The sequence below is a fragment of the Talpa occidentalis genome, unplaced genomic scaffold, assembly GCF_014898055.3.
Source record: "Talpa occidentalis isolate TD23 unplaced genomic scaffold, MPIMG_talOcc4v2.1 talOcc4.7, whole genome shotgun sequence".
NCBI lineage: Eukaryota > Metazoa > Chordata > Mammalia > Eulipotyphla > Talpidae > Talpa > Talpa occidentalis.
In genome coordinates this window covers 54024340-54052315 of record NW_023605083.1, presented here as the reverse complement: position 1 = coordinate 54052315, position 27976 = coordinate 54024340, and the positions used below count along the sequence as shown (strand labels likewise).

The following is a 27976-nucleotide window of genomic DNA, read 5'->3' as shown; positions in this document are numbered from 1 at the left end:
GCAGCGGCGGCCGGCGCGGCGGAGGGCCGGGGGCGCATGTCTGCGCGCGCTGGGGAGGCTGCCCTCCCCGCGGCCGCCGCAGCGCCAGCGCCAGCGCCTCCCCCTCCCCGGCGCGCACGGCCCGTCCCCGTCCCCGGAGGCGGCCCCAGCCACCTCTGAGCAGCCTCGCCTGCGCCCCCCGCGCTTCCCGCTGCTCGCCCTCCCCCGGTCGGGCTCCAGGGGCTGCCGCGGAGCAGCTCCGGGAGGGAGCGCGGCTCGGAGCGCGCACGGGGGCGGGCGGAGGCGGCCCGGTTCGGGGCGCCAGCGCCGGAGAGAGGCGCGCGCGGAGACGCCGGCCCCCCTCTCGGCGTTCGCTCACTCGCTCCCCGCCTCCCGCACTCCGCTCGCTCCCACCCCTTCCCGGCGTGATTGATCCGTCACGGGCGCCGCCGCGGCCGTTCTGAGCCGAGCAGGAGCCGGGCCGGGGCCGGGGCCGGGGCCGGGGCCGGGGCCGGGGCCGGCGCCATTGCGCGGGCGCCGCAGGGAGAGCTTGGCGCGGGGCGGCGGGCCAGGGCAGGCCATGCGGGCCGAGTGAGCCGGCGCCCGCAGCCCGCGGCGCGGCATGGCTTCCCCGCGGAGCTCCGGGCAGCTCGGGCCGCCGCCGCCGTCGCCACCACCGCCGCCCGCGCGCCTGCTGCTGCTCCTGCTGCTGCCGCTCCTGCTGCTGCTGCTGGCGCCCGGGGCCTGGGGCTGGGCGCGGGGCGCCCCCCGGCCGCCGCCCAGCAGCCCGCCGCTCTCCATCATGGGCCTCATGCCGCTCACCAAGGAGGTGGCCAAGGGCAGCATCGGGCGCGGTGTGCTTCCCGCCGTGGAGCTGGCCATCGAGCAGATCCGCAACGAGTCGCTCCTGCGCCCCTACTTCCTTGACCTGCGGCTCTACGACACCGAGGTGAGTGTCCGGCCGCCCTCGCCGTCGGGGCTGTGGGGGCGACGGGGTGGGAGTGTTGGACGGAGGGAAGCTTTGGTCTTTGGACAGAGCCCCGTGACCCGCCCATGCCCGCCGAGGGCACCGCGGACCGGCGCTGATGGCTCATCCCCGGGGTCCCGCCGGGCTTGGCTGGCACCTCTGTACCAAGATCGGCTGGGCATCTCCCTCCTCTGGGATTGTGTGTACGTATGTGTGGGGGTATGTGAGATAGAAGACTAGGGTCTCTTTTGACCAGGGAAGGAGTAGAGAAGGTGGGGACTGGACCCCCAAAGGCCTGCAGTGGTTGCCCCTGCCCAGTGTCCGCTGGTGGGCTCCGAAGTGCCTCGTGGGAGGAACAGGCGTATGTATTGGCAGAAAACTGGGCCACCCGGGGCCAAAGAGGCCACGGGCCTGTTAGAGGGCCCCCAGGAAGGCCAAGCCGCTTTGAGGTCAGGAGAGCTGCAGGACCCGAGGGGCCGGAGCGCGCAGCAAGGCTGGGCGCGTGGTGCGCGCCAGCAGCTCGGAGCTCGCACCGCGCGGGCAGGTGTGGGGCCGCTAGCTCTGCAGCGCTTTGCCTTGATGTGTCCGGCGCTGCCAGCAGCCTGGGCGGTTTCATTAGGAGACCCCCTTCCCTAGACCCCGGTTTAGTTACTCAGAGTGTGCCCGGAGCAGGTGTCTCTCTGGCTGCTCTGGGGCGTCCGACCGCGCTGCTGCCTTGGCTCGGCGGCTGCAGGGGCGGTTTCTCCGGGTGCGGACTTGCAGCTCGGACTTGCCGCCTTAGCTGGCTTGCCCGCCTGGCCTCCACCGAACCAAAGAGCCCAGCGCTTCCCATCCCAAGTTCCTGCTCATTGCCCTCGGCTTGGGTTTCGGTGCAGCCCCAGCGCGCACCTTCACCGCCAGCCCGGGAGCTGGGTGCGCGGAGGGTTTTGGAGAACCATCGCTGGCCGCGCGAGGTCGGGTTTGCGAGTTTTCCCGGACCGAGGGAGCCCCTTACGCACCGGCCGCAGCGACTGAGAAGCGGCCTGAAGGGGGCAGTGATTTCCTTTGCAGTAAGCTCGGTGGGAGCCTCTTCCACCGCGCCAAACTCGGCCGAGGCGCTGGGCTTGACTCTGGCTTCCCGGGGCTCCCGGGCGCTTCTGCTGAAGCCCAGGTGCAGACTCCTTCCGAGGGGGAGGGCCGCGCTGTCGCCTAGACGGTGCAACTCGCCTTCTGCTTCCTTCTCTCTCTGACCCCACTCCCCTCCCCCTCCCATTTTTGGTCCCCGGAGAAAGCAGAAATCTCCATTGCATCTTACTCCCCGCCTCCCCCGTCACTGATGAACCAGCCTGCTCTGCGCTGTAAATAAAAGGTGAAGAACGGGTGGCAGTTGGTGGCAGTGAGCGCAGGCTGCTGCAAGCAGAGAGGCTTCCTCTGCTCCAGGAGGATGCAAACTGGGTGACAGCTAACCTGGGTGTGGAATCACTTCTGAATGAAATTCCTATCGCCCTCATCTTTGCCTGAACCTTTTGAGTTCTCTGGAATACTCGTCAGGCACCCATAAATGGAGAGGGCAAGGCAATTATCCCGAGGCAGGTCTCTCAGCACGGTTTTTCTATTGCTTCAGTACATATCCTTCTGGAAGGCACACCGGAGAGCCAGTTCTTTGCAGACAAAATCATTTGTAGACGGGGTGGCCCTGCTTGCATCTTCACCAATATAGTCAGCTGCACGATGATTTCCTCATCTGTTTATCCCCTTTAGAAGGCTTCCCTGACAGAGATTTCATATTAGCGTCCTATGAGCTTGTGGCAGCAAAGGGATGGGTGGTTGGTTTCAGGGTGTGGGTTGAAGCTTTTACAGTTTATTTTTCAAGTGTGTTTTGATGACTTTCTGAGTAAGAGGCCCAAAGTCAAGAGGATGAGGCAGTCACAGGCTCTTCAGTTCATGGGCATAAGCAGTGGGGAGGCGGGCAGAGGGATAACTCAGCCCTCTGAGAACAGGGAGACACCTCTAGCCATTTGAAGGGGGTGCAGGACAGGAGCTTTGGGGGTGGGTTGGACCTGCATTCTAACCAGAAACTGGTTATCTCCCCTCTGGGTGACCTTGAACTCAGTATTTAAGCTTTCTAAGCCTAGATTACCGTCTGAAAAAGTGGAACTATCATATATACTCTGCAGGGTGGTGATGCCTGCTTGAGGGAGGTAACAGGCTGCAGCGGAAAATGCCTTGAGCCGCAGGCTCAGGGGCCAGCCCTCTGTCTGGCATGCCTTAAGCACTAAATAAATGTTTCTTGCCTCCCTTCCTTATTTTCATCTGGCATGGATTCAGAAGTAAGACATTGAGACTTTAGATGTGATAGAACGGTCACAACTAAAATATTAAGACTGCTTGTTTGTTTTCACAATCTCCTGAAGAGTCAGAGAAGTTATCACCAGAAAAAAAAAAGAATTCTGACTTAAAGCAAATAAATGTTATATTCTACCATGAGGTGTCATGTTTCGGACAATCCCCAGGTGACATAACGCTAAATTTTTTCAGGCCTGCCTTTAAAGTCGAGGTACTTTCTCTCTGAGCTAAAGTAAAAGAAGGATCAGTGTGTGTAATTGCAGCAAAATCCACAGGAATCTGAAGGGTGTTTGGGGCTATGTTAGAATGTGCTGTCTTTGTGGATTGTGTATATTCCCTTGCCGCTTGCTGGCTGTGTCATTTATTGTCTGCAGACACAAACACATGATGAATGTGGTGAAAGGATTTGGGTTGGCATTGTTGATATTTGTTGTCAGTCAATGGCCAGAGACTGTGGGCAGCCAGGACCTTTGTCCACAGTCTTTAGTAGTTGGAGATGTAGCAAGGATTGGGGAGATCTGATTATGGGGACAGCCTCTCTTAATGGAGGAGCCTCCTGCATTTATCCAGATTGACCCCTAGTATAATTAGAAGAGCAACAAAGCCCCATTCAGTGGCATGTGTTTGTAAAAATGAAACACCCTGTCAAAGTATCTGCTAGTCAGAACTTCTGGTTGTTCTCTGGTGTACTGCACTTCAGCAAATACTTCTTTATATATTCCAAGGAGAATTGGAGTAAATAAAAATGCATGCAAGACAACTGAAAATACAGATAAAAGAAATATCAGAGACTATCTAGACACATGGACGTTCCTGTACGAAGAACCTGGGATAAGATGGTTATTGTATTCTTGACTATTAAATTTTAGCTCTGAGCTTCCTGGCAGCCAAGGTAAAAAGGTAAACATGGCGGGTTATATTACATGTATGACTGACTCTGAGGGACAAAGTCTTTTTAAAAAAGTTTTGTAGGAGATTTAGAAATGTTTTTCATGTAATTGCTTCTCACTCCTTGGTAGTCACATTAATAAAATTAAATCATCCCCCAAAAACATTAAAAAAATAATGTTGGTTTTCTGATTTGATTAAAGTAATGTTCATTTTAGAAAAAATTGCAAATTATATGGAAACATTAAGAAAAATAATTTCACATAAGCCACCTACACAAAGATAATTACATTTAATAGCATTATTCCTTTACAGTTGCCAATGTTTACTATTTTGCATACTTGCGATCTTACTCTCTTTGTGCTCTTTTATGTTTTGTTTCGTTCAGTTAGTGTTATGTTGTAGATATGTCTTCAAACCCTATGTCTTCAAACCCTCTTGGTAAAGATGATTTTTAGCAGATGTATGAGTTTTAGTGCCATACCATAAGTATTTAATCTTTCCCCTGTTGTTAACTATGTTTTCCCCACTTTTTATTATTTTAAATCATTCCGTAATAAATTTAGGAACGGTTCGGGGAGCCAAAGGAGTCCATTACAGGTGGCTCCTCTCACGAGGTCTACCCAGATGCAGGAATCCAGCTTAGAAAGCCCAAAGGAAACCTAGTGATTGGTGTGATTGCCCCTACATTGAGGGGCTTTCCAAATATCTGTTCTTTCATTCACTGGACTTTTCACCAAATTTTCCAAGGAGATCTGAGTTCAGCCAGCAGGTGTTAATAGAGTACTTACTGCAGTTGTTAGTGCTGCAGGAGGGAGCAAAATCCAGTCCTGGGCTCCAGAGAGGCAGCTGGTGCAGAGGGGAGAACAAGGCAGGCACATGGTCATCATATCCAGTGCAAGGTAAAAACTAATGGTGGCCATGGCTGCATGAGTCTGTGAATATATTCCCTTAAAAAAAAAAAAGAGAATATAATGGTAGGTGAATTATATGTCAATACAGCTCTTATTAGAAATTAAAAGAGAGCAAATAAACTTTTTTAGGACCAGCCTCACTTCTTTGTGGTTGTAGCGCTACTGTCCAGCATGACGCCTGGCCCTTAGTAGCTGTACTGCTTAGGACTCTTATTGTGAGTGAGAAAAACCCCACTTTATGGGTTTTTTACAACTTAAGAAAAGCTGGTGTATGCTGTATTCAGGCATGGCTGAATCCAGGGACTCATGATATCTTTGAGAGCATCTCCTTCCGTGTCTCTCATCCCTAATTCCCTGCATGCTTGGCTTTGCTCTCTGGCAGGCTTCCCCTCGTTGGTGGCACAGATCACCCCCAGCAGCTGCAGGTTTACACACTCCCAATTTAAAAACCAGTGCAAAGAGTGTTTCAGCAAAAATCCCAATGTCAGCTCTCACTGAGTCAGATTCCATCCTGGAACCAATCACATGACACTGCTATGCCTGGGGCATCTGCCAGTCTCTCACGGCGGGAGCAGGAGGAGGTCAGGTCAACCCCACCAGCCACATGGAGTGGAGAAGTGTATCCTCAAAGGACATCACAGGCTATTAAGGGGGCGCCATAGTAGACGGTTCTGATCACAGATATCCACAAAGGCGGGTACTGGGAAAATGCTAAATTCGAGGAAGAAACAATCGACGCCAGGGCATGAAGCGATAGGGAAGAACAGGTCTAGGTCCAGTGGCCTCCTGAAGGAGGGGGGCCAAGGTGGGTACATGGGTATAATGCTGACAGAAAGAGACTGGGTCTCTGGGAAATGTAGGCTGGATCTCAGGAAGGGTCCCCAGATCGCAGGGTAGAGGCAGCAAAGTGTGAGGTATGTCTAGGGACACTGACCTGCATGTTCTTACCTGAGAGCAGCGTTTCTGGAGAGAAAGGAGGATGGTGGTGGGTGTGGAAGGTCTCAAATGTCACTTCAAGAAGTCTGGACTTTATTCTGGAGCTTTGAGGAGGCAGGGGAGATTTTTGAACATGGGCATGACACGATGGGGGCCGGGAGGACTGTGGGACTGGAGTTAAGACACGTGAGCCTGAGACAGAGAGGCTGGGAAGCTGTCGTCATCAAAGGGGGAGCCTCAGGGCCAGAGGCGGAGGCAGTGTGGGGTCATGTGAAGGAGGTGGGCAGCACGAGGCCTGACAGCACCTTGGCAGGAAGGCAATGGAGAGAGAATCGTGGGGCAAAAGGGGGACCTGGAAGGTCATACAGTCACTGTGGGGGACGAGGAGAGAGCACCCCTGCAGGGTCAGCGAGCAGGCTGGGTGGCACGGCCCCTTTCCTTAGTTCCTGCCCTTGTGCACTGCCCGCTGAGCTCCACGGATACATGCGGGAGAGCTGGCTTGTATCCCACTGGGTACCACTTCCCTGCTTAATGCCTTGGGCACCAAGCCCCTTTGTCTCCATTTCTTCATCTAGAAAATAAGCTAGCACACTAACTGCTTTCTAGGGTGTGTGGGGGCCTGATGAGCCCCTCCAGGTAAAGCAATCAGAAACTGCCTTTTCCTCTGTGAGTTCTCAGTAAGTATTGACTGTCACATGGTTACTGCTGCCGCTCTTCCCATACCGTGTGTCGGCTATCATGCTGACCTCACAGGGCTGTCATGAGGAATAAATACAATGAAGGTGGGACCTCAGATGGGATGTAATTCTAAAGCAGTGTTATCTGTCATTTTGTTTTCTGATGCTACGTTGCTGAGAGGAGTATTGGAGAGAGGATGCAAACACTGAGGTCTGCATTAACATGTACCTCCCAACTCCTCTTCCACTCTGCTGCGTGTGGTGTAAGCCATATTTGCCGCTTTATCCCCCACTGGAGCGTAGCTGTGTGAGCACTGGGCCAGTCTGCTTCCCCGGTGTCTTCCAAGGCCTGACCTGCAGTGGGCACCAGTGAATGCTTGCTGAGCCAAACTCTCGGAGAATAAAGTAGAATCTGTTTTTGAGCATACAGTGGCTTGTCTGGATCACTTCCCCAAGGTCTTTGAACCCCCATCCCCACAATCACCACTGGACTTACATGGCCCTATATAGCAGAATCAAGTTGGCTGCTAAGTTGCCTATTCCATCAGCACCAACCCCTATGCTTCCCTCAAATGAGTGCAGTGCCAATGGCCATACCAGCCACCACCAATTCCTTAGGCCTGGCCAGACACCCATGAGTTTGGTGGGTAGAACTAACATGCCAGGAACTGTTTAATATTTGGACTAAGATTTGTAACTTGCTGACTTTATCTTTACAAAGAATCTTCTTCACATCTTTGGCTTCCCCTCTTTGTGGGCACAGAGTAACATCAGCTTCATACAGTGATCTGAGATCCAGCAGGGAAGGGAACAAGTTGGAAGTGTAAGTGGTATAAGTAAACAAATACACTTATAGATTTATGTCATTTATTAGTCAGGGTGGACTAGGTTATGCTGCATTAACAAACAAGTCCTGAGATCACTATTGCTGAACACAGTTCAACTGATAATACTGCTCCCCCAAAGTCCAGCATGTGTCAGGGTCCTCGTAGGTGGCTCTTTAAGCAATCCAGGCTGCTTTTGTCTTGTGACTCTTCCTTCTTGTGCAGGGAGGAATCCCTGGGGGAAGGCACACTAGATTTTAGGACAACTTTACTTGGAAGTGACCCATATTCTTTCTACTTGTATTTCATTGCCCAGAATTGTCACTGGTCAGTTCAAAGGTGGCTGGGATGTGTGAAGGAGCACATAATGTCATGGGCACTTGTCATTAGGAAGTAGATGTCAAGACAGATTTACAAGTGCAAGAGATCTTGGGGATAATGCCTGTGAAAGATAGAGGGGAGGTAGGGAACCCTAGGCCATGATGCTGTTCTGACACCCGAGAAAGGAGAGGAGGGAGGAAGGAGAGTTGGCTGGAGGAGTCTAAGACTGAGGTACAGGGCCTCCCCTGGTGGCGCAGGCGGTTGAGCGCCACACTGTGAAGCTGTACGCAGCCTCTGCTGCACCAGTTCAATCCCAGCTGGCCGGCAAGGGTCTCACATGGCGCGCAGACCTCTCCTGTCTCTCCCGCTGCTCCCCTCAGCAGTGTATTTTGTCAGTCTGCCTGTTCTGTTCCCCGCTCTGGCTCTGGTGAATCCTCTCACTCTCCTGCACATCTGGCCTGTACCCCAGTTCTTGTATAAATAAATAAATAAATCTTAAAAAATAAGTTTGAGGTGCAACTCTAAGAAAGTCTCAGCAGCCTGATGGGGAACTCCATTGCAAAGATTGCCCATTACAGGGGTCCCATTTGGGAGCCAAAGAACCAGACCTGAGGATGTCTGCCCCCTCCCCCTCAGTTTAGTCATTGACTGCAGACTACCTGGGGGAGATTGTGTCCTTTGCTTAAATGATACAGGGGATCTGGCGAGCTACAGCTGGAGGCTTTAGCTGACAGCTCCCCTCCTTGTAGGTCCATTTTTCAGTGCAGAACTGAGAGGTCCACCCAGGTGGCCCCAGACACTCCCTGTTTCTGTTCCAGGGCTCTACTGCTTCCGGCTCAGACTGAGAGAGCTATTGGCCAGGTCCTATTCTAGGCTCTGGGATACAGGGACGGATGTGACAGAGACCCCATGCTTGAGGGGCTCACTGTCTAAACTGGTGGTCAAGACAGACAGAAACCATCATGTGTAGTGACCCAACACTGCAGGGAGCAGCAGGGGCTGGGGGGAGGCTGGGGCAGGCATCCCCTTCTTGAGGCATATTGTTTGGGAATGAAACGAAAATGATCTTACACTTGCTTTTCTGGTTATTTATTTTCATTCCAGGAAGCTGAGAAAGTTAAATGGCAGATTTTACCAGTGAACATCAGCATTCACCTGCTTCTTTATTTTATTCTTACTCTCTGTGCTTATGTAACACTGTGCAGCGAGCCTGGTGGCATGCCTTCCTCTGTGTACCTTTTCAGGAAGGAACAGGTGTGCCAGGCTGAATCTGTGGGAGAGTGAGGCCCCCATAGGGTCCCCACTGAAACTCTGGATTCTGCTGTGAGGCTACTTGCTGAGCCCACGGGGAAGTCTTTGCTTCTCTCTGGGAACTGCAGCACGGATTGAGGAGCTCTGCTCCGCTGTAAGGACTTTGAGGGCAGGCACTGGCTGTGTCTGACTCCCTCGTGGTTCCTCCAGGTACTATCTCGGGGCCAGGCACAGAGCAGGGGCTCAATAAATATTTATTGATGAAATAGAGAAAAGGCCAGAACCCAGCTTCCTCATTCTGAAAGGATTAATGGGTGCAGTTTTAACACATTAGAGGAAGTGCTTGCTTGGTGTGCCAAACCATGGGGGTCAGCTTCCTGCTTGCTCTTTATTCATTCATCCGTGCTTTGTGGGATCCTGTAGTTGTGGAGTACAAAGGGGAAAGGGTATTTGTTGGATGTTCCAATGGGAGATTATGTGCAAAGTTAATATCAGTCTCCCCTCCTCCGACAAACATGAACAGCATCCTCCAGTGTATATCAACACCTAGGGAAAAAAATACTTTCCAGCATCTGAGAAGTTTATGGTTTTAGCGGATGAGTTTATTGCAGCAATACTTCAACTAGAAGTTGGTAGGTGTAGGAATCAGGTTCTGATATCCCTCTCCCACCCCCAGGGAGGCAGTGTGACAGCCTCATAGAGGCAGGACTGTGCTCTGATCCTAGTTGAAATTATAGGAATGAAACCAAGTCATCAGCTTGGTGAGCCAGGTGGTCTAGTGGCAGATATGGGCGCAGTGAACAAAGAGCGGCCCTGGACTCCCCCAAACAGCAGGACTTTTTCCAATTTCCCTGCTTTGCGCTGAGACACTTCTGTGCTTTAGCCAATGATCAGGGCTGACTAGGAACTGGGTAAACTCAACTGGAGTTGACTGTATCCCTGATCTGGTATTGGCATAGGCCCCCAAGTCAGATAACCAAGTTTATTAGACTCATGTACAAAAGTAAAACTAACTTGGTTACAAACTGGAGTTTGAGGGGCTGAGAATTTTTGCTTGAGTAAAGGGCACACATATTGTGATGCTTTTCGGGGCTGACTGGAGGGATTCTTTTGTCAACTTTCTACTTTTCCAATCTTCTTTGAACAGTCTAGATTGCTGGAAGGATGAAGTGTCATTGTCATCTAGAAAATTAGTGGTAGATCCAAAGTACTGAGTAAATGGGTTCATCTGTCTTCATCAGTGCCCACGTTCCACAGCTGCTGGCCGAGGCAGACCCCGCTGCCTGCCATTTGGCAAGGACATCATCAGTCACCATTCAGATAAAATCTAACCAAGAAAGGACTTTGCGAAGTGATGCATTATTGCTGCTCTTGTGGCGCGGGGTCAGGAAGTGGCAGAGAGAAAATGATATTTTCACACTCTGCTCATGATCCACTTGACTTTGTTCAGAGGGAACCGATTTTGAAAGCAACAGCCATCCTTATAATAATCACTATATTATCCAAATCACTTTGTTTCTAGAACTACCCTTTCACTGAAGCTTTTCTGAGAATACCCAGAATTGTTTCAGGGATTTAACTGGCAGACCGGGGCCCAGAAGCCCGCTCCAGGGCATGTAATCTGAGCCTGTTTTAATGCTCCCACCCAGCCCAGCTCAGAGTGTGTGGACTTTGATAGAAGGAGAACTGACTCTCCTGCCACCCCTCCCCACCGAAGTACCCTCTGGGCTCCTGACCAACCCTTCTGAGCTCCTGGCTGGACTCTGAGTTCTAGAAACATCAGGAAGCCCTTAGAGAGCTTCAGATCTCCAAAGGAAAGGGAGTGGTAACATTTCATTGTGAGCATTTAGGTGATGGTAAAGAGAATATGTGGATGACAACAGCAACTACTCACCTTTACCTGTGCCTGGCAAATCGGTCCCCAGGTCAAGTGCTTTGCCTGAATCATTCACTCATTTAATCCTTATAACAGTCTGATGCAATGGTTACTGTTGCTGTCTGCTCTCTACAGATGAGGCTTAGGGAGGTTAAGTGACCACTTAACATCACACCCAACCAAATGATGAGCTGGGATTTCAATCTGGATAGACTATCTTTGATCTCCGCAGCTTCCACATTAAATGAGCCAGCATCTTCACTCAGTGAGTGGCCGCCTCCCATAAAAGCAAGTGGCAAGTATTGCCAGTAGCTGCTGCTAATTTTTTGGTGAATTTTACCCACCTGTTTGCCTTTCCCTTTAACTCAGCCCCACCCTCCCAAATCTCCCCGTCTACCCACTCAGTCACACACAGCCGGTGCTTGCTCTCTGCTGACTTCAGCATGTCTGTCTCCACACCTGGCTCACACAGGCCCGCAGTCTGCTACCCTTGCACCTGCCGAACTTACCCTCTTCTGGTGTGTTTACTCATGGGGTGTGTGTCTCTCATGTTAGACTCTGTCATCTCCAGGGCAGCGGTGGTACTTCCTGTATACACGTTGCTTGTACTTGCTAATGACCCTCTCGGTGCCAGGCTGGAGGGTGGTTATATAAGGGGCACGTGGAGATGAACCCAAAACTGCTCCACTCTCAAGGCTGTCCAGGGTTATTGCCATCACCATTGACATTACTCTGCTGAACAATGGGGTTCCAGGGCGGGCGGCAGGGGGTGCCCCCCAGGTACAGGGGGTCATGAGGGCCACTCACTCAGCTCTCTGGTCAGGTGGCCGTCCTGCTTGACACCCCACGGGGACTCACTGTTGTGCTGGCAGTGGGAACAAAACTTCTTCCGGTGGCCTCAGAAGCCCTGCAGTCTGCCCAGCCCACTCCCCTGCTTTGCTGCTGACCACTTCCCCTCTCCCCCCTGGGCCCAGATGCACGGTCCTTTCGGCTTCTCAGGTGAGTGTGCTCCCCCTGCACAGGGCCTTTGCACAAGCTATTCTTACTGCCTGGAATGCTTTTGCCTTTATCCTTCATATACCACCTCCAGTGTGCTTTTTCTGTCTTCCCAACTGGGGAGTTCCCATCATTGCTTCTTTAGGAACCATGGCGTTTCCCCTATTCATGTAAAGCAGTGAGCATGGTGGGGGGGCACATTGATTGGGCACCCACTAAATCTTAGTTATTTGAGTCTAGTACATATGAAAATGTAAAATGCTATGCAGTCACATAAAAATTGGTTCTTGTTTCTTGTGTGAGGGAGCCAGTGAAGAAGTGTGTGGCCAGAGTCTGCATGTCCATTCAGGAGGTCTGAAGGGCACTGAGAGTCCAGTAGTGACCTTCCCCTGTGCTGTTGTCTCCAGTGAGGTCTTGTAGCTCTGGTGGTCACTGATGGCTGTTGTCCACCAACTCATCTGGCTGTGGGCTGGGCCTGTCCACTAGGACAGGCCTGGCATCTGCATCATACCTGTGGTGTCCCAGTGCCCAGCACGGAGCCTGGACCCCTGGTCATGTCTGTAAGTGAATGACGGCCTTTAAAAGTGAAAGGGCTTTAAAAAAGTTGTAAAGAGGTACAGATGGAAGTTACGCCTGAAACTAAACACAAAGAATAATTAATTCTGGGTTGTTCTTTCATTGGGTGTTTCCAATAACATCTTTATTAAAGACACAGAGATGGTGTTCATGTGGGTGATTCAGTCACCTTCCTAATAAAAAAGGAGCACGTATGGAATATTAATAACATCGTGAAAGCAGTTTGGTGGAGGACTGAGGTTTTGTGACCTAGTAGAAGCATCTAGAACAAGAAATAGTTAATAGGGGCCTCTCTGGTGGCGCAGGCAGTTGAGCGCAGCACTGTGAAGCTGTACACAGCCTCTGCAGTGCGGGTTCCATTCTGGCCGGCCGGCGAGATACCACATGGCGAGCAGACCTCTTCTGTCTAGCCTGCTGCTCCCCTCAGCAGTGTATTTCAGTCAGTCTGCCTGTTCTGTTCCTGGCTCTGTCTCTGGTGAATCCTCTCACCCTCCCGCACATCTTGCCTGTACCCTGGTACTTGTATAAATAAATAAATCTCTTTTTTAAAAAGAGTAAGAAAAAGAAATAGTTAATAGGACTTCCTTTCAACAGGCAGATGTCTTAGAAAGTCAGCCCTCCCTCCACCTTTGGGTCAGACCCAAGTCTACGCACAGCCAAATTATTGGGTCTCAGGGCAGAAACTTGGGGGTGTGGAGATAATGAAGGCTGTCTCTTATCAGCAGTGATTGGGATCCAGGCTAGCAATGGGGGCTCAACCCTCAAATCATGGGGTATAGGTAGGTTTGGGGGTGGGGCAGAGCTTGGCACACTGGCTTCAAATATGAAATGCCTAGTCAGGGTCAGTCTGCTATAGCCTAGGAGCCTCTGTGTGCTGTGGCTCTGCTGGCTGACCTCAGAGGGGGCAGTTTTGGGGGCCTTGCATCCTGAGTGTCATAGGGAGGTTTGATAGCAGACAACCAGCTTTGTTTTTAGGACTAACTATGATAAAAAGTGTACGGATCTGGTTTGTAGTGGATGTTCAGCAGATGCCACAGATCAGGGCACCTGTCTGGTGTGTGGTGGGGCAGCATTGCCCACCTAGCCTCAGAGAATCGCTGTGGGCTCTGGTTTGTAAGGAGGAGGACCTCTATTGTGTTTTAGTTTGAGTCACCTGGACGGCGCTTCCATTGTGCATAAGTGAAGCCAGGTAGCTATAGTGAGGACAGGTGAAGATATCTGGAAGAAGACCATGCTCTGGTCTGAGTCTGAATTCAGAAGCCCCTTACTGTCAGGAACTGCATGTGCTGAGAACCAGTGGCTCTATTGTTTGCAAAACACAGGATCTTCTGGAAGTGAAAGGATTGAAACTCTAGCTCACCCCCTGAGGGTTTGCAATTACTAGAACATAGCTGAGGGCTGACAGAACCCTGAGTGGGGCCTGCTGCAACAAAGAGAGGTCCTGGGGGACCTTAGAGTGGAGGATCAGGGCATGGGGTGTCAAGGGCAAGGTTAGTCTGGAGCGCGGGTCTGCAGTATGAATATAAACTCAGTGTATGAATGCAGATTGCAGTGTATGAATGTAAACTGAAGTTGCTCAGTTGAGAACTGTGACCCTCAGCCTCCATATTGGCCCCTGCACAATCCCAGGGGAGTGACCTTGCAAGAGGGTTTCCTGCCCTTGTTCCAGGGTTGATCCCTCAGGGGGCAGGGCCTTGCTTTGATTTCAGTGGCGGTTCCAGGACTTTGAGGCTCTGGCAGTAGTAGGATGAAACTGAAGGAAATGGAGGCTGGCAGCTGGGCATGGCTCAGAGGGTCAGCTCAGGGGCACTGAGAGACCACCCCAGGGCCTGCGCCAGGTGATGCAGGGAAAATGCTTGAACAACCCAATTCCTTTCATGTTGGAACATTCAAGGAAATAGGACATCTGTACCTCCGTCTGGTAAAGTGCGAGGTGTAGTTGGTTTTTCACTTAATTCTTATAATATTCGTGTTTAGTAGATATTAGTCTGGCAATTAACAACAAGAATTGTAAGTTTTACACAATCTGGAGTTTACTGTTCTCTCCAAATGCATCATCAGGTAACAGCCTAACAAGAGAGGAATTCTCCCGTTAGTCCTCTTTATAGACGGAGAAACGGGCACAGAGCGACGAGGCCAGGGGACCGTTAGCAGAGGCCAACTTTGGCCCTTTGCAGAGCTGCTGGTCAGCTCCAGTCAGCCAGCTGGGGTCTGTGGTCCTGCACTCTTGTCTGGGGACCCTGCTGGAAGTCGGGAAGTCATCCATCACGACTGTTTGTGAAGGCCCTTCTCTCGAGCCCCGGAGATGGGGAACCGTTATAGATGGTGCCGTGTGTGTATCGGCACTAGATGCTGCACAGATGATAAAGTGCTTCCAAATTCATCCTCGTAAGCACTCAGAAAGGACTGCCAGAGGTGGCCACTTGCAGGAGAGAGGCAGGTGCTCAGCATCCTGGAAGTATGGACCAGGTGTGTGCTGGGGTCCGCTGTCAGCTGGCCACACAGGGGAGGTGACCTTGTGCTGGACATCAAGCTCCATTCAGGGTCAAGTATGCTAGGTCCTGGGCATCTGAATATGACTTGGGTGTGACAGAACAGTGTGGGCAGCTCACCTGCACGCAGGTGGCCTGGTGGATCACTTGAGAGTGGACACTGACTATGTGGCGCAGGGCTGCCTGACCACCAATTACCAGCTGTGTTCCTTTCGGACAAGCCACTTCATCTCCTGTGCCTCAGTGTTCTCATCTATTCCATGGGCCATTATCATAGTACCTAACTTATGGGGTAGTTATACAAATAGATCAGTTAAAATTTGTTGTAAACTTCAACCACTGCCTGATACATAATAAGTGCTCTGAAAAGTGTTTGTTAAATAAAATAAAATAAAAAAACATGATGTGAGTTTGAATAGTGCTCTTAGAGGAGGTACAAGGAATGTTACAGCAGCACAAAGAGGAGGTGATGACTTCTCACTGAGTGAAATCTGGGAGGGCTTCATGGAGACGCTGATCTTTGAGCTTGCCTTGAAGTATAGATGGTGGGAGGTATGAGGAGCCCTCTGTGGGAGGAGGGAACTCTGCAGTGCAGGTTGGAAAGTAGGACTTTGAGGAGATAATGCTGAGCTATTCAGCTGTGGCAGGCACATAGGTGACTGACCATAGGAAACATTGTGGAGGAGTTGAGCGATCTGGTAAAACAGCCCTCAGGTCTGTAGTGTCTGAAGGATATTTTTTAATCAATTGATGGTCACCGAAGTCCCTGTCAAGTTCTGGCTTCTGGTACCTGACATCAGCTCAACGCCTGCTGGCTGAAGCTGGAGGATGCAGCCCCACATTACTTGGGAGCTGGACAAAGTTATCTTCAGGTACATCACAATGACAGGACACAGGGGAAAGCAGGTGGAATAGGTAGATTTGGAGGTAAATTTTGGCTTTGCTGCTTTGGTGTGGCCTTGGGCCAGTTCCTACCCCACTCAGCTTGTTTTTCCATCTGCACAGCGGGCATGTGAGTACCTGTTTGGCAAAGTGGTCAAATGAGAGTTAAATGCCTCAGAAAATCCCAGCTGAGGCTGTGCACATGATGAGCGCCTGAGAACCTCAAATGGGAGTAGGCCCAGCCTTTTTTGATGCCACTTAGATTCGGGAGCGAGTGTGCCATGAGGCCAATCTAATTTTAAAAATTGAAAAATGACTCAAGGTCTGAAGAGGCCAGGGAGCGATTTCAGAGCTTACTCCAAGTTGGGTCTGTAGGTGGACATAATAGATGCAATCGGCTTCACGTTTCTCTTAATGATTTTCTTGATGAAGAAGCAGAGAATAGCAGTGATCCGTGCTGGAATAACTGTCATAGGCGCTCAGCAGCCAGAAGCCAGGTTGGCAGGCCAGGCCATGCAGTCTGAGGACAGAAGGCTGGCACTGACGCCCAGGCCCCAGTGCCAGGCTGATGGGCAGCCAGTCTGACTGCAAAGATTCCCCTTCTTGTCACAGGGTGAGCCCAACTGTGTTGGTTCTAGGGGACAGGATATCTGCTAAGGACTGGGCCATCCCACGCTCCCCTAAGAGGACAGGCTCTGGGGTTGAGACAGAAAAGCTCCTGGCAGCCACTGTCATTTGGGGTCTGGTGATTGAACAGACCATCAGGAGAGGAAAGCGTTCTTGGTGCCCACCTGGAATGCAGAATGGATTTCCTTTCGACACCTGCCAGGTTCCAGCCCTTTTATAGTCACCACCGATCGCTACTTCCCTGAGCACTGATGGGCCATTCCTAAAACCCATTTGGATGGAAGAGATTTTTAACAGAGCAATACAGTGGTTTTCTCACATCCACTGATAAAGAAGCTGATGTATAAAGACTAAATTGGATTTTCACCAAGAAGGACACCACTCCGGGTGTTTAGAGAAAGAGCATTGTAATAGCTTAGGCGCGCCTGCGGGAGAGGGAAAGCATATGTTCAGAATACAGGCCTGGGCCTTGGAGGGCTGAACCCCAATGTGTTTCTGTAGAAACTGGACTCTCAGAGCCTTGGTTTCTTTATCTGTGAAATGGGGAGGACACCTGCTTTGTCTTCCTCTCAGGGGGATTTTAGCTTAAATCAGATAATGCTGCTGGAAGGTGCTAGAGAAAAATGAAGAAAGGACTATCTGGGTTCTGTAGTAAAGCCCTACTGTTCAGACAACGCCTGAAGGAGGAAATCATGAAAGCTATAGAAAGAGCAATGTTGGGGACTAAAGTAGGTCTCATTTAGGCGTGGGGAAGAAATAGGGTAGTGGATGTAAAGATTGAGCTATTCCTGTTTTTCAGTTAAATTTTAAGTTAGAATTCAGGGCAGAAAATGGGTGATTGGTTGGATTCTTTCATCCTGGATAAGTCAGGAGTCAGAATGTCAGTGGAGGTTTAAGACCTGCCGGAACAAACAAATATATCCTGAAAAAGATTTTCTTATGTGGTTTGGCTGTAAGAAGCCAGTTTAAAAGCTTTCAAGTCCTTGGACGGTGGAAATAATCATAATTGACATGAGAGTGTTAGGAAGCACGCTCACCCCTGCTGCCTCGATAGGCTGCCTCGACAGGCTGCCTCTGTTTGCTTTCTCCAGTTCAGCTCCACTCTAGGGTTGCATAAGCTCCTCTAGGAACCTGGGGCGTGGGGGCCTGGTGCACTGTCTGGGAGTCCTGGGGGCAGGCATGAACCCACCTAGGTGAAACCCTGGAGTGTCCACCGTTGGCACCACCAACTTTGTCAGTGAAACATTCTGCCAGTAGCCGCTCTGTTCTGGCACTCCCTGGGAGGGAGGCTCCCACCAGCACCCCCTTATCCTGTTTCACTTTCAGCCAAGGTCTGAACATACTGGGAATGCTATTTTGAGAGAGAGACCACATTCGTGTAACTTTTATTTATAATATGTTATAATTACCCTGTTTCATTATTGTTATCTCTTACTATGACTACCTTATGAACTAAATTTTAATGTAGGTATATGTGTATAGGAAAAACAGCATATTTTGTATTCAGTACCATCTGTGGTTCTAGGAATCCACTGGGGGTCTTGGAAAGTATCCCCTGTGGATAAGGGGGGATAACTGTACTTCTCACCAAGGTCTTAAGAGGTAGCTTTCTTATCTCCATTTTTCAGGTGAGAAAACTGAGGCACAGAGAGGTTCAATAGGCTTCCTAAAGCTACATGGCTAACAATTGACCAATCTGAACTCAGCAATGTGGTTCCAGGGTCCACATCCCGAATCACTATGCGCCACTGTCTTTGTGTGTCTGGCTTTCAAGGGGCCCTCAAAAAATCAAGGGATCTGGTCACCTGCCTTCCCATCGATAATTTTATTATCCCCATTTTACAGATGTGGGAACTGAGACTCAGTGTGATAGAGAATGTTTGTGTCCCCTGTCTCCCAATTTGCATGTTAAATCTTGACCACGAATGTGATGGTGTTAGGAGGTGGGACCTTTGGCAGGCAATTAGGTCTTTCATGAGGGGTTAGTGCCCTTATGAAAAATCTCCAGAGCTTTCACTTGTCCCTCCTGCCACAGTGGTTACAGAGGAAGTGGGCCATCTGTGAACCAGGAGACGGGTTCTCATCAGATATGGAATCTGACAGGGTCTTGACCTGATCCACTTCTAGAACTATGAGAAATAAATTTCTGTTGCTTATAAGTTACCCAGTCTATGGTAATTTCTAGAGCAGCCAGAATGCTCTAAAACCCTGAGAAAAAGGGAGCCTTGACTTGCTGAAGGCACATAGTGGGGCTGCAGGAGAGCGGGACTGGAACCTGGGTCTTCATGACAATAACATCTTCTTCCAGAAGTTTCTGGCTTGCCCTTTATCTGTGTTTCCTAATTCTGAGAGAGCGAGCACAGCACCCACATCCGGCTTGTGGCAGGCTCTTCCTTCTCATCCCTACCACACTTCTCATGCTCCCCATCTCCAACCTGCAGGTTCTTCACTTGTTGCTGGCCCTGCCCTACTGCCTTTCCCAATTGTCCACAGACAGTTGCAGGAAGGTGACAGGTGGGTTGGCAGGAAGCTTCCTCTGGCTCTGACTCCAATGCAGGTGCCCAGAGGATGTTTTTTTGAACAATTAGAGAAGGAAGTGGTAACTGATCTCTGGGGTCTCTGGATTCCCCAAGAATGTGTCCTGCTGCACTGACCTTGCTAACTCTGTTGAGAAAGTTACAAGACTGGCTAGGTCAGGGGAACCCAGCAGGTGTGAGCCCCATGAAGGTATTTGACAAAATCTTGTATAATTTTGACCAGGTAGAAAAGATGGCCCATTTGGGTACATGAACTAATTGAATCTCAAACCCCAAAGCCACTAATCTGTAAGTAGTCTGTGGTGACTGCCCACAGGACTCTGTTCTTGGACTGGTCCTTTACATTGTGTGTGTGATTTATGTATGTATATAAATTTATATATGTATATATATATAATATATATATAATTTGTATATGTATATATTTTCAAAAGAAGCTCCATATTCTCTTTATAATCAGTGGCTTGAATAAGGTACTAGAAGTCAACTGGTCAAATGTTGCTGATGCTGTCAAGGTAGGAGGATTAGAGAATATTTTAGATGGTAGAACCAGAAAACAAACTTCCTCTTGTTACATTCACCCCATTGCTCCAGGAATCCAAAGTTTCTTTTTCAGGTTCACTGCGTGATCTGCCATTCAGATTCAGAAAATCAACTGCTAAAGGACAGGACAGAGTTGGTGAGACGTAGGAGTAGGTGTGAAGAGACTGAGGCGTGAGGTGACCGTGACTCACTGTGGTCTCCGGAGTGAGGGAGCAGTGGCGGGTGCTGCTCAGTGCGTGTGCTGATGGAAATTCAGTCTGTTCGGGGGGTCCCTGGGTCAGCTGAGAAGGAGGCCTCTTTCAGGGCATGTGGGGAAAGGTGATGCCAGTGAGACCACCAAAGATGGCCACAGATTGAGGCAAAGCTCCTATTGGCGACCTGGACTTGGTCTCAGGTGCTGTTCCCCCTCCCCCCTCTTCCTGTCCACGTGCTTATTAAGTCCGTCCCCATGAACTGCTGGGGTGTTGGTGGGGAGAACCATGAGGTCCTATCCTCATGGAGCTGACCACCCAGTGTCTTTCTGCAACATATCCCTGGTGCCAGGGGTCTGTAGGATGATGCTGTCACGTTGGTGGGGAGAAATACGTCATCCCGAGGTAGGCGGCTTAGGGGCCAACACAGAACAAGCACAGGTGAGAACAGAGAAGCCAGGAGTGAAAGACTGTTCTGCTGATTGAGCTCATTCTGCCTTGGGGGTGCTGTCTGGGTAGGGGGTCTGGAGGAAGGAGTTTCATCCTCAACCACAGCCGTCATTTTCACCCTGTTATAGAATTATAGAATATTGCACAATACATCTGGTTCTGATCTTTTAGGGTAGGTACATTATCTTAGAATCACAAATCGCTTTCCCAGAATGAAGACAAATGTATGGAGGAATCAATAGATACCATTGAATATCATGAGCAATTTTTGTTGGGGGACTTGGGTCAATATCACTCCAGTCGTCTCTCTCTCTCCACCACTGGACCCTTCCCAGCTGGAAAGGGAAATGAATCCTCACAAGATCACCTGCATCTTTTGAAAAGCCTTGGAGAGTTTGCATTTTTTTTTTAAAGAGATAATTGTAGTATTTTTATCTTATTGTAGAAACAATTTATGTTTATTGTAGAAAATTTGGTACATGCAAATAAGAAGAAAGTTAAAATCACTCATAACCCATCACCTAACATAATCACTGTTAACATCATGGTGTGTATTGTCACACTTTTTAAAAACTAAAGTTCAGATTGTCTGCTGCTTGTTACCTGCTCTTTTTTCCTTTTAACTCAATTTCACAAATTTTTCTAAATTCTTAAGCGCTTTGGGCTATTTCAGAACCTCTCTACCATATGTTGAAGCGGCTGCCTGATATTCCACTAGGCTGCAGTTTCTTCAGTTGATCTTCTCTGGTTGAACATGTGGTTTCCAGTCTTGCTTGTGTGTGTGTGTGTGTGTATGTGTGTGTGTGTGTGTGTGTGTTTGTGATTCCAAACAGTGCTGCAACATACAACCTTGAAACAAAATCTGTGTGCTTCTCCGCGATTACTGCCTTAGACTCTAGCAGTGACTGAGCCAAAGGGCATGCAACATTGAAGTATTTTAATATTCAGCTGTCGCAGCCTTTCTGGAGAGCTTACTCTGGGCTTGCTTAGGTATGCATCATCTTGTTTAATTTTCATAACATAGGTGGGAGCTGTTATTATTCCTCTTTCAAGATAAAACATCCAGACTTAGTTGTAGCAACTTACCCAAAACCTCACAGCTGGGACACAGAGGGGATCAAGTCCAGCCAGCCAGCTGTGGGGCCCACGCTGGAACCTGCAGCCAGTGTGGATGGCAAGGACCTCTCCTGGGACAGAAGTCCTATCAATTGGGCAATTGATAGGCCTTTATTTTGCACTTCTTTGTTTATCAGAAAGTTGAGTGTATTGGGAATTGAGTATATTGAGGGTTTGATGAGCCCTCTGTGTCCAGGAATTGACTTGTCATATTTGTTGTCTAGTTTTATTCATCTGGGTAGTTTTACCTATTGATTTGCGAAACTGCTTTTTTATATATTCAAATTCTCTATCTTCACCCTAGGTGTATGGTACATACTTTTTCCAGTTTTTTTTCTTTCTTTTTAATATTATACTGTTTTTCAATAGTGGGGAGAGGCTTTGAAATTTCATACAGCTAGAGTTAAATCTTTTTGGCTTCTGTTTTTGGTACTTAGGACATCCTGTAGTGATCTGTGACTTTATACATAACCCACTTAGATTTTCTTTTGGTTACTCTAATGGCTTAATTTTTAGCTGTCTAACTCTTTAATACATTTAGAATTTATTTTTCATAAAGACAGCCTCCTATGATATATATATTTTTTCCAAATACTTATGCCAATATCCCAATACCATCCAATGAATAACTCGTTTCTCCACTTACTTGAAATGACACCATATGTATAATTGGTCTGTTTCTGAATTTTCTGTTCTGTAGAGATACCTGACACTTTCTGGATCAACGTCCCACTATGTAAAATTTCTTTGATTTATATTATACTATATCTGGAAATGCAAGTCTTCTGGATTTTCTTATCCAGAAAACTTATCCTTGTCTATTTATCCTTATGCTAGAAACTTAGAGCCACTTTTTCAAGTTCTAATAATAATAATAATAAAGTTGATATTTTGGTTTGAACTTGGTAAGCTTAGAGATTGTTTTGGGAAGAATCAAAGTTTTAACAGCATTACATCTTCATCTTCAGAAACAGAGTTACATTTTATTACATTCTTTCCCCCTTTATCTCCCTCTGGAAAAATTGGTAGTTATCCATCCATTCAACAAATATTTCTTGAGCAATGCCAGATATTGTAGCTCTTTTATATAAACCTTACTCGTTTCACTGAGTTAATCACTCAGTGTTTTATATCTTTGTTATTACAGTGAGTGACAGCCTTTTACTTGATAATGCTCCCCTTCATCACAGTGTAGAAAACTTTGATTAGTGAATGTTTTGTAACCAGTCACTCACCTGAGCACTCTTCTTGGTCCTCAGCATTTCCCTGAATTGCCTTGGGTTTTCAGGTAGACAGTTATATTATTTGCAAATACCAATACTTCTTTCTCTATTTTTTCACTTTGTTTCTTTGTTTATGGATTACATGCTCCCCACTTTGAGGAGTAAGTAGATGTGAGTATGGCCCTTCTTGTTTGATGGTCTGACTGCTGTTTCACTGTTTCTGGGCCCATTGACTGACATTTGTACAGATTGTACTATGTCCTTGAGGTTCTTTCTTTCTCTTTAGTAAGAGGGCTTGGTTTTGTCGCTTTAAATCAAGGAATGAGGGCTGAATTTTATTAAGTGCATTGCCCCATATGAACTGTTTGCATTTCTAAGAGCTGTTTCAGCAGGTAGGTGAGTGTCTTCGTAGCTGCCCCCGGACCGCAGTTTGAGGACTTTCTGGAGATATCTGTAGTCATCTTTGCAGCCCTATTGAGACCCTGTAGAGAAACAAACTAAAACTATGCTAGTGCTCTCCCAACCCCCAGCAGGTGCTCGGGTCCAGTGGGGAGTCAGTGGTAGCATATTCAGCCATTGGCATGAATTTTAGGAGAAAGCACTCTCCAACTTTGGAGGTGGGATGTCTGGGGAGCCTCACCTCCCCATAGACGCTAATTAAGAGGCCATCAATGTGAGGAGACATTTCATCCATTTTTCCAGAAGAGGTTAGTATCATGTTTGCCTCATCGAGGAACTGAATTACAATGCCATAGACATTTAAATTGTGGGCCATAAAGTGCTTGTCAAGTACTAATTGCAGCCTTCCAGAGCTCTGGTATTACCAACCTCGTGATTAAGCCAGCTGCCAGGATGGCAGGCAGGCTTTCAAGCAAAGCACCTCGCAGAAAGGTGCTTCTGTGATGGGGCAAATTGTGTCTGGGAAACTAGTCCTGCTTTCTAAGTCAACAAGTGACTGGGGAGCCAGTAATGAGCTGGACAGCGGCTGGAGTCACCCCCAGGACAGCACCAATTGATTGAGCAGAAAGTGAGTTGTTCTAATGCAATTTCATTGAAAACAGTTTGAACTTGGTGAAGATTAGGTTTCGTACTATGATTTGGAAAAAATGAATTGTCCCTATTACTGGATTGTCACTTATTGGTAATTTTAATGCACGATTCATTTATTCAATGAATATTAGCCATCAACTATGTGCCAGGGACTGTTGAAGGTGATGGCATATGTCAGTGAGCAGAACTAGGTCCTGTCCTCCGAGAGCTTGCAGGCCAGTGAAGGAGACAGGCACTACCTCTTAGCAAGATGTCCGGAAACCAGGCCCAGTGACACAAGTGCTAGAAAAGAAAAAGAAGGCAGAGTAAGGGATGAGCGATGGTGATTTAGGGGCTGGGTGAGTTCATTTGAAGTTGGAGTCCCCAGGAGGCTCCTCTGAGAAAGACTTATGCTGGGGGCACTCAAGGCCTGCAGGGAGGCCTCTGGGGCTGAGTGATGGGTGGCACCGGGTCAGGCTGGCCACAGGGAAGAGTAGTTCCCCCATAGTGCTGCATGACCAGGGCCTGTTCGAGGATTTTGAGCAGAGAGATGATGTGACTTGACTTGTGCTTTAGGGCCATTTTCCAAACTCTGTCTTTAGGCATTTGGGATTTATTTCTCAAATTTTTATTTTGGCGGAACAGCCACATTGGCTGAAAGTGAAAGAGCAATAGAAAGAGAGAATAAGTGGCCAACAACCACCACAAAGAAGTGGGAAAAAATTTTACAATTGGCAATAATGCTGGAACACCTCTATGATAGTCTAAACTGTTCTCAGGTGTCATTGAGTTATGAACAGGGAAAAGCCAACAAGCAGAATTCTTCATTCCCGATCCAACTGCCATCAGATCAAGCCTTTACCTGTCATGGGCCTGGCAAGGCGGGTGGAGTTTGGCAGGAGCCCAGTCAGAGATAGACTCGTGGCTCAGACCCACTGTCTGGAGCTGAAAACAACCTCCCCAGATGGCAGGACTTGGGGAATAGCATACAGATGGACTTCAAATAGTGCAGGGGTACGCTTGGCTGAGTGAAATGACTGTTTCATCTTTAGTGCTAGCACTATTGTTTTATAGGCCTATATGGCAGGAGAGGTTGGCACTGGGAACATCTCTTGAGTGAATGACCATTCGAGACCCTGGGTTCCGGCCTGGAATCCTTTCCTTTGTACGGGAGAGGTTGTCTCTGCTCCGGGACCCCGCGCCCATCTTCAAATCTCCTGGCATTCCTTCGCGGCCTTGCTGTTTGTTCAACTGGCATGGACTTTGGTCCCTATACTTGGCATGCTCACATACCCCTCGCTGGTCCCTGTCCTCAGTCCCTCCTTCTCCGCACCTCTCCCGCTGATTTGGTCTCACTGACTAGATAAACTCCCTCCCCCCCCCACCCCCGCCCTTCACCTTGTGCCTTCTCAGAACTTTCCACTATGTCCTCAATTCCTATTGGCTAAAAACTCATGTGCTCTCAGTCTCCATGTGTCTGACCAGGGTAGGAACAGGGACCTTGGTTAGGGTCTCAGCCTCACCACACAACACTGGACCATCAGTGGAAAGACATGTCTTTCCTCTGAAGCTCTGTTTCCTTCTCTGTGAGGTGGGGGAGGCTGGACAGCTGAGCTCTTGCTCTAGGACATGGTGATTCCTTTCTGATCTGACTCCCAGGACTCCTGCCAGCTGAAGCCTGGTGGGGAAAGAGCAGAGATTCTGGAGGAAACTCAGCCAGCTTCACTGCTTCCCCCCGCACTATACCCCAAGGATGCCCAGTGATGGTTCTCCCCGCCTGTGGACTCTTGGTTGCTGCACCCAGCTAAGAGCCTGGCAGCCTCAGGGCTCCACCAGCATGAGGGTTTGTCCCTTTGCTGTGCCACTGCCTGGTCACTTCTCTTTTTGTCTTGTCTGTCACACATCTCCCCCGAGGATACCGCCTCTCTTCCATCGTCATGAGCCAGGAGCCTGTACTGAGGCGAGCGACATGCCAGGGGTTGTTTCCTCTGCTGGACTGGCCTCCTGGCACAGGGTCTTGCTCAGTTGGGCTTTTTGCTGCCAGAAGACCACTTAATAGCGGCATTGCAGATGCAGGCCGGGAAGGGTCCTGGTTAATGTGGCTTTCATGGTTGAGTGTGCTCTTTCCTCTAAAAAGAATGTTCAGGAAATCCCAGTGATTTCTGGGCTGAGTCTTTGGGTTTAAGCAGTTTGTAAAACAGGTGACATGGCTGAATGTGGACATGGGAGTCCTAGGGAGTAGTGGTTCTACCTTCTATCCAGAAGCTAATTACTAGACCCTATTAGTATGCTAGGTACAGAGTGGGTTTCACAGGAGGGAACTCTGAGCAGAGTCTTCAAAGCCTCCTTTCCTCCCTAGAGGATGGTAGAGCCCCCCAGGGCTCAAAAGGCAGGGCCCACAGAGCCAGGAATGGAGTGTCTGTTGGGCAAAGTTTGTAAACCTTGCTTCTTCCCCGGGGGGGATTGATGTGGGATGTGTGGATGGCATTTGCTGGGACTCATGCGCCCCAAACAAGGCTTTGTTCCTCACAAAGGCCATTACCATCTATCTCCTCCTCAGCTGGCTCCCAGTGACCTTCAGAGATAATGGCTGAAGAATTAGCACCCAGCATAGGTCAGACAGGGGCCTGTTTGCTGAGCAATGCTTTATAGCAAAGCAGCGTGATAGTGGCCAGTATCTAAGGTCTCCATGTGCAGTGATGCCTCGTTTTTTTCAGCCCCTCCAGGGCAGAAGTTGCACCAAGGGGCTTATTTTCAGGGAACTTAGAGTTTCCACATTTAAACACTACAGTTTTCTTTTTTTAAAAAAAGATTTATTTATTTATGCATACAAGAACTGAGGTGTAAGCCAGAGGTGTGGGAGGTTGAGAGGATTCACCAGAGAAAGTGGGGAGCAGAACAGACAGATCGACTGAAATACACTGCTGAGGGATGCAGTGGGCAAGTCAGGAGAGAGATCTGCTGTGCCATGTGGGTTGCTCCCTGGCAGGGGATCGAACCCATGCTACAGTAGCTGGCGGTAGCTTGATAGTGCCGTCTTTAACCCCTGCACCAAGAGGGAGGTCCCTGTAGTTTTCTCTTTGAATAATAACCATTTGTATTTCTTTCTAAAATATTTTTGTCCTTTTTTTTACCTATTATTTTTTCATATGTACATTCATTGTAGCAAAAACCAAGAAAATGCTTTTAAACAGTATTAACTTTCTCCTTTAATCTGTTCTTGTTAGAGATAAACACTATTAACACCCCACCTTCTACGAGGTGGTACTTTTCATTTCATCTTTTATTGATGATTTAAGGTCTTCATCACAATCCTTACTAGCTGTCACCTACTTTACTCTGGAACATGTAGGGTTTCTTGGCCCTGCACTGGGATTCTTGAGTATACATGTGCCGCATGACTGTCATCTAGTTTGTGTGTTTTCACTCCCTTGCTGCCTGCTGACATTTTCTGCTGCTGGATCCTTGCATTCCTTTCACCTCTCTCCATGCTCCATATCTTCTTGATTCTAAGATGCACATCTTCCCTGGCCATTTTAATGTTTCTGGGACCAGGCTGTGTCTTTCCAGCAGACAAAGGCATAATGATGAAATACAAAATAATCTAATGAAGTTTATCACCTCCTGGTGTAGATGGAGTCTCATCTATTTCCCACCAGGTTGCTATGGTCACTTGTTTTGTTGGAAGCCTTACACTCACTTGAATTTAACTTGCATTTGGCTTCCTAAATGATTGCTTGTTGTTTGTGCTAAAAGATTACACTATAATGAAGTAATAAAATGATTGTGAATGCAGAAGATTGCCTGTCCTGTCAGGCCAGATGATTAAAGGCAGAAGAAATTGTCAAATCTCTCAGACTAGATCATAGAATTTTCAGTTAAAATAGGTAGATGGGACCAACTTTTGTATCACAAAGAAATAGCAAGTGCCCCAAATTATTAGATGCCTAGGACGGACTTTCAAGAGAAACTGTTTAGTTTCCACTTGTAGATAATTTAATTAAAGACAATGAAACTGCAGTCATCAAATAGGAGATGCAGATGAAAGCCTCTTATCTTTCGATGGCCTGAGAATTATTCTGTCAATTTGGAAAGTGCTGAAGGGGTCAAAGTCAAGAAGTTGAGGTCATATTCAGCAGGGTGTTACCAGAAGGCTGTGCAAGTACAACCAGGGTGAAAGCTGACTTAGAAGACCTCAAGGCTCTAAGAAGCCTTCGCTTAGATGAAAAGTTAAGAGTATGGTATTGAAGAAGAAAGTAGGTTGCATAAATCGTGCTTTTTGTTGGTCAGAAAAAAATCTCTGTGTTTTAATTGAAAAAGGAAGGAAAACTGCCACGTGCTATTACATGGGTGCTC

At 48.6% G+C, this 27976-nt stretch overlaps 1 protein-coding gene across 1 annotated transcript in view; it reads left to right on the top strand.

Annotated features, from left to right (window-relative positions):
• The first annotated feature begins 434 nt into the window (after positions 1–434).
• Positions 435–27976, top strand: part of GABBR2 (gamma-aminobutyric acid type B receptor subunit 2) — a 332908-nt gene continuing 305366 nt past the window's right edge. The window contains exon 1 of the mRNA XM_054689021.1: positions 435–928. Coding sequence (XP_054544996.1) covers positions 602–928 — 327 coding nt within the window. The 5' untranslated portion in view covers positions 435–601. The remainder of the gene's footprint in view (positions 929–27976) is intronic.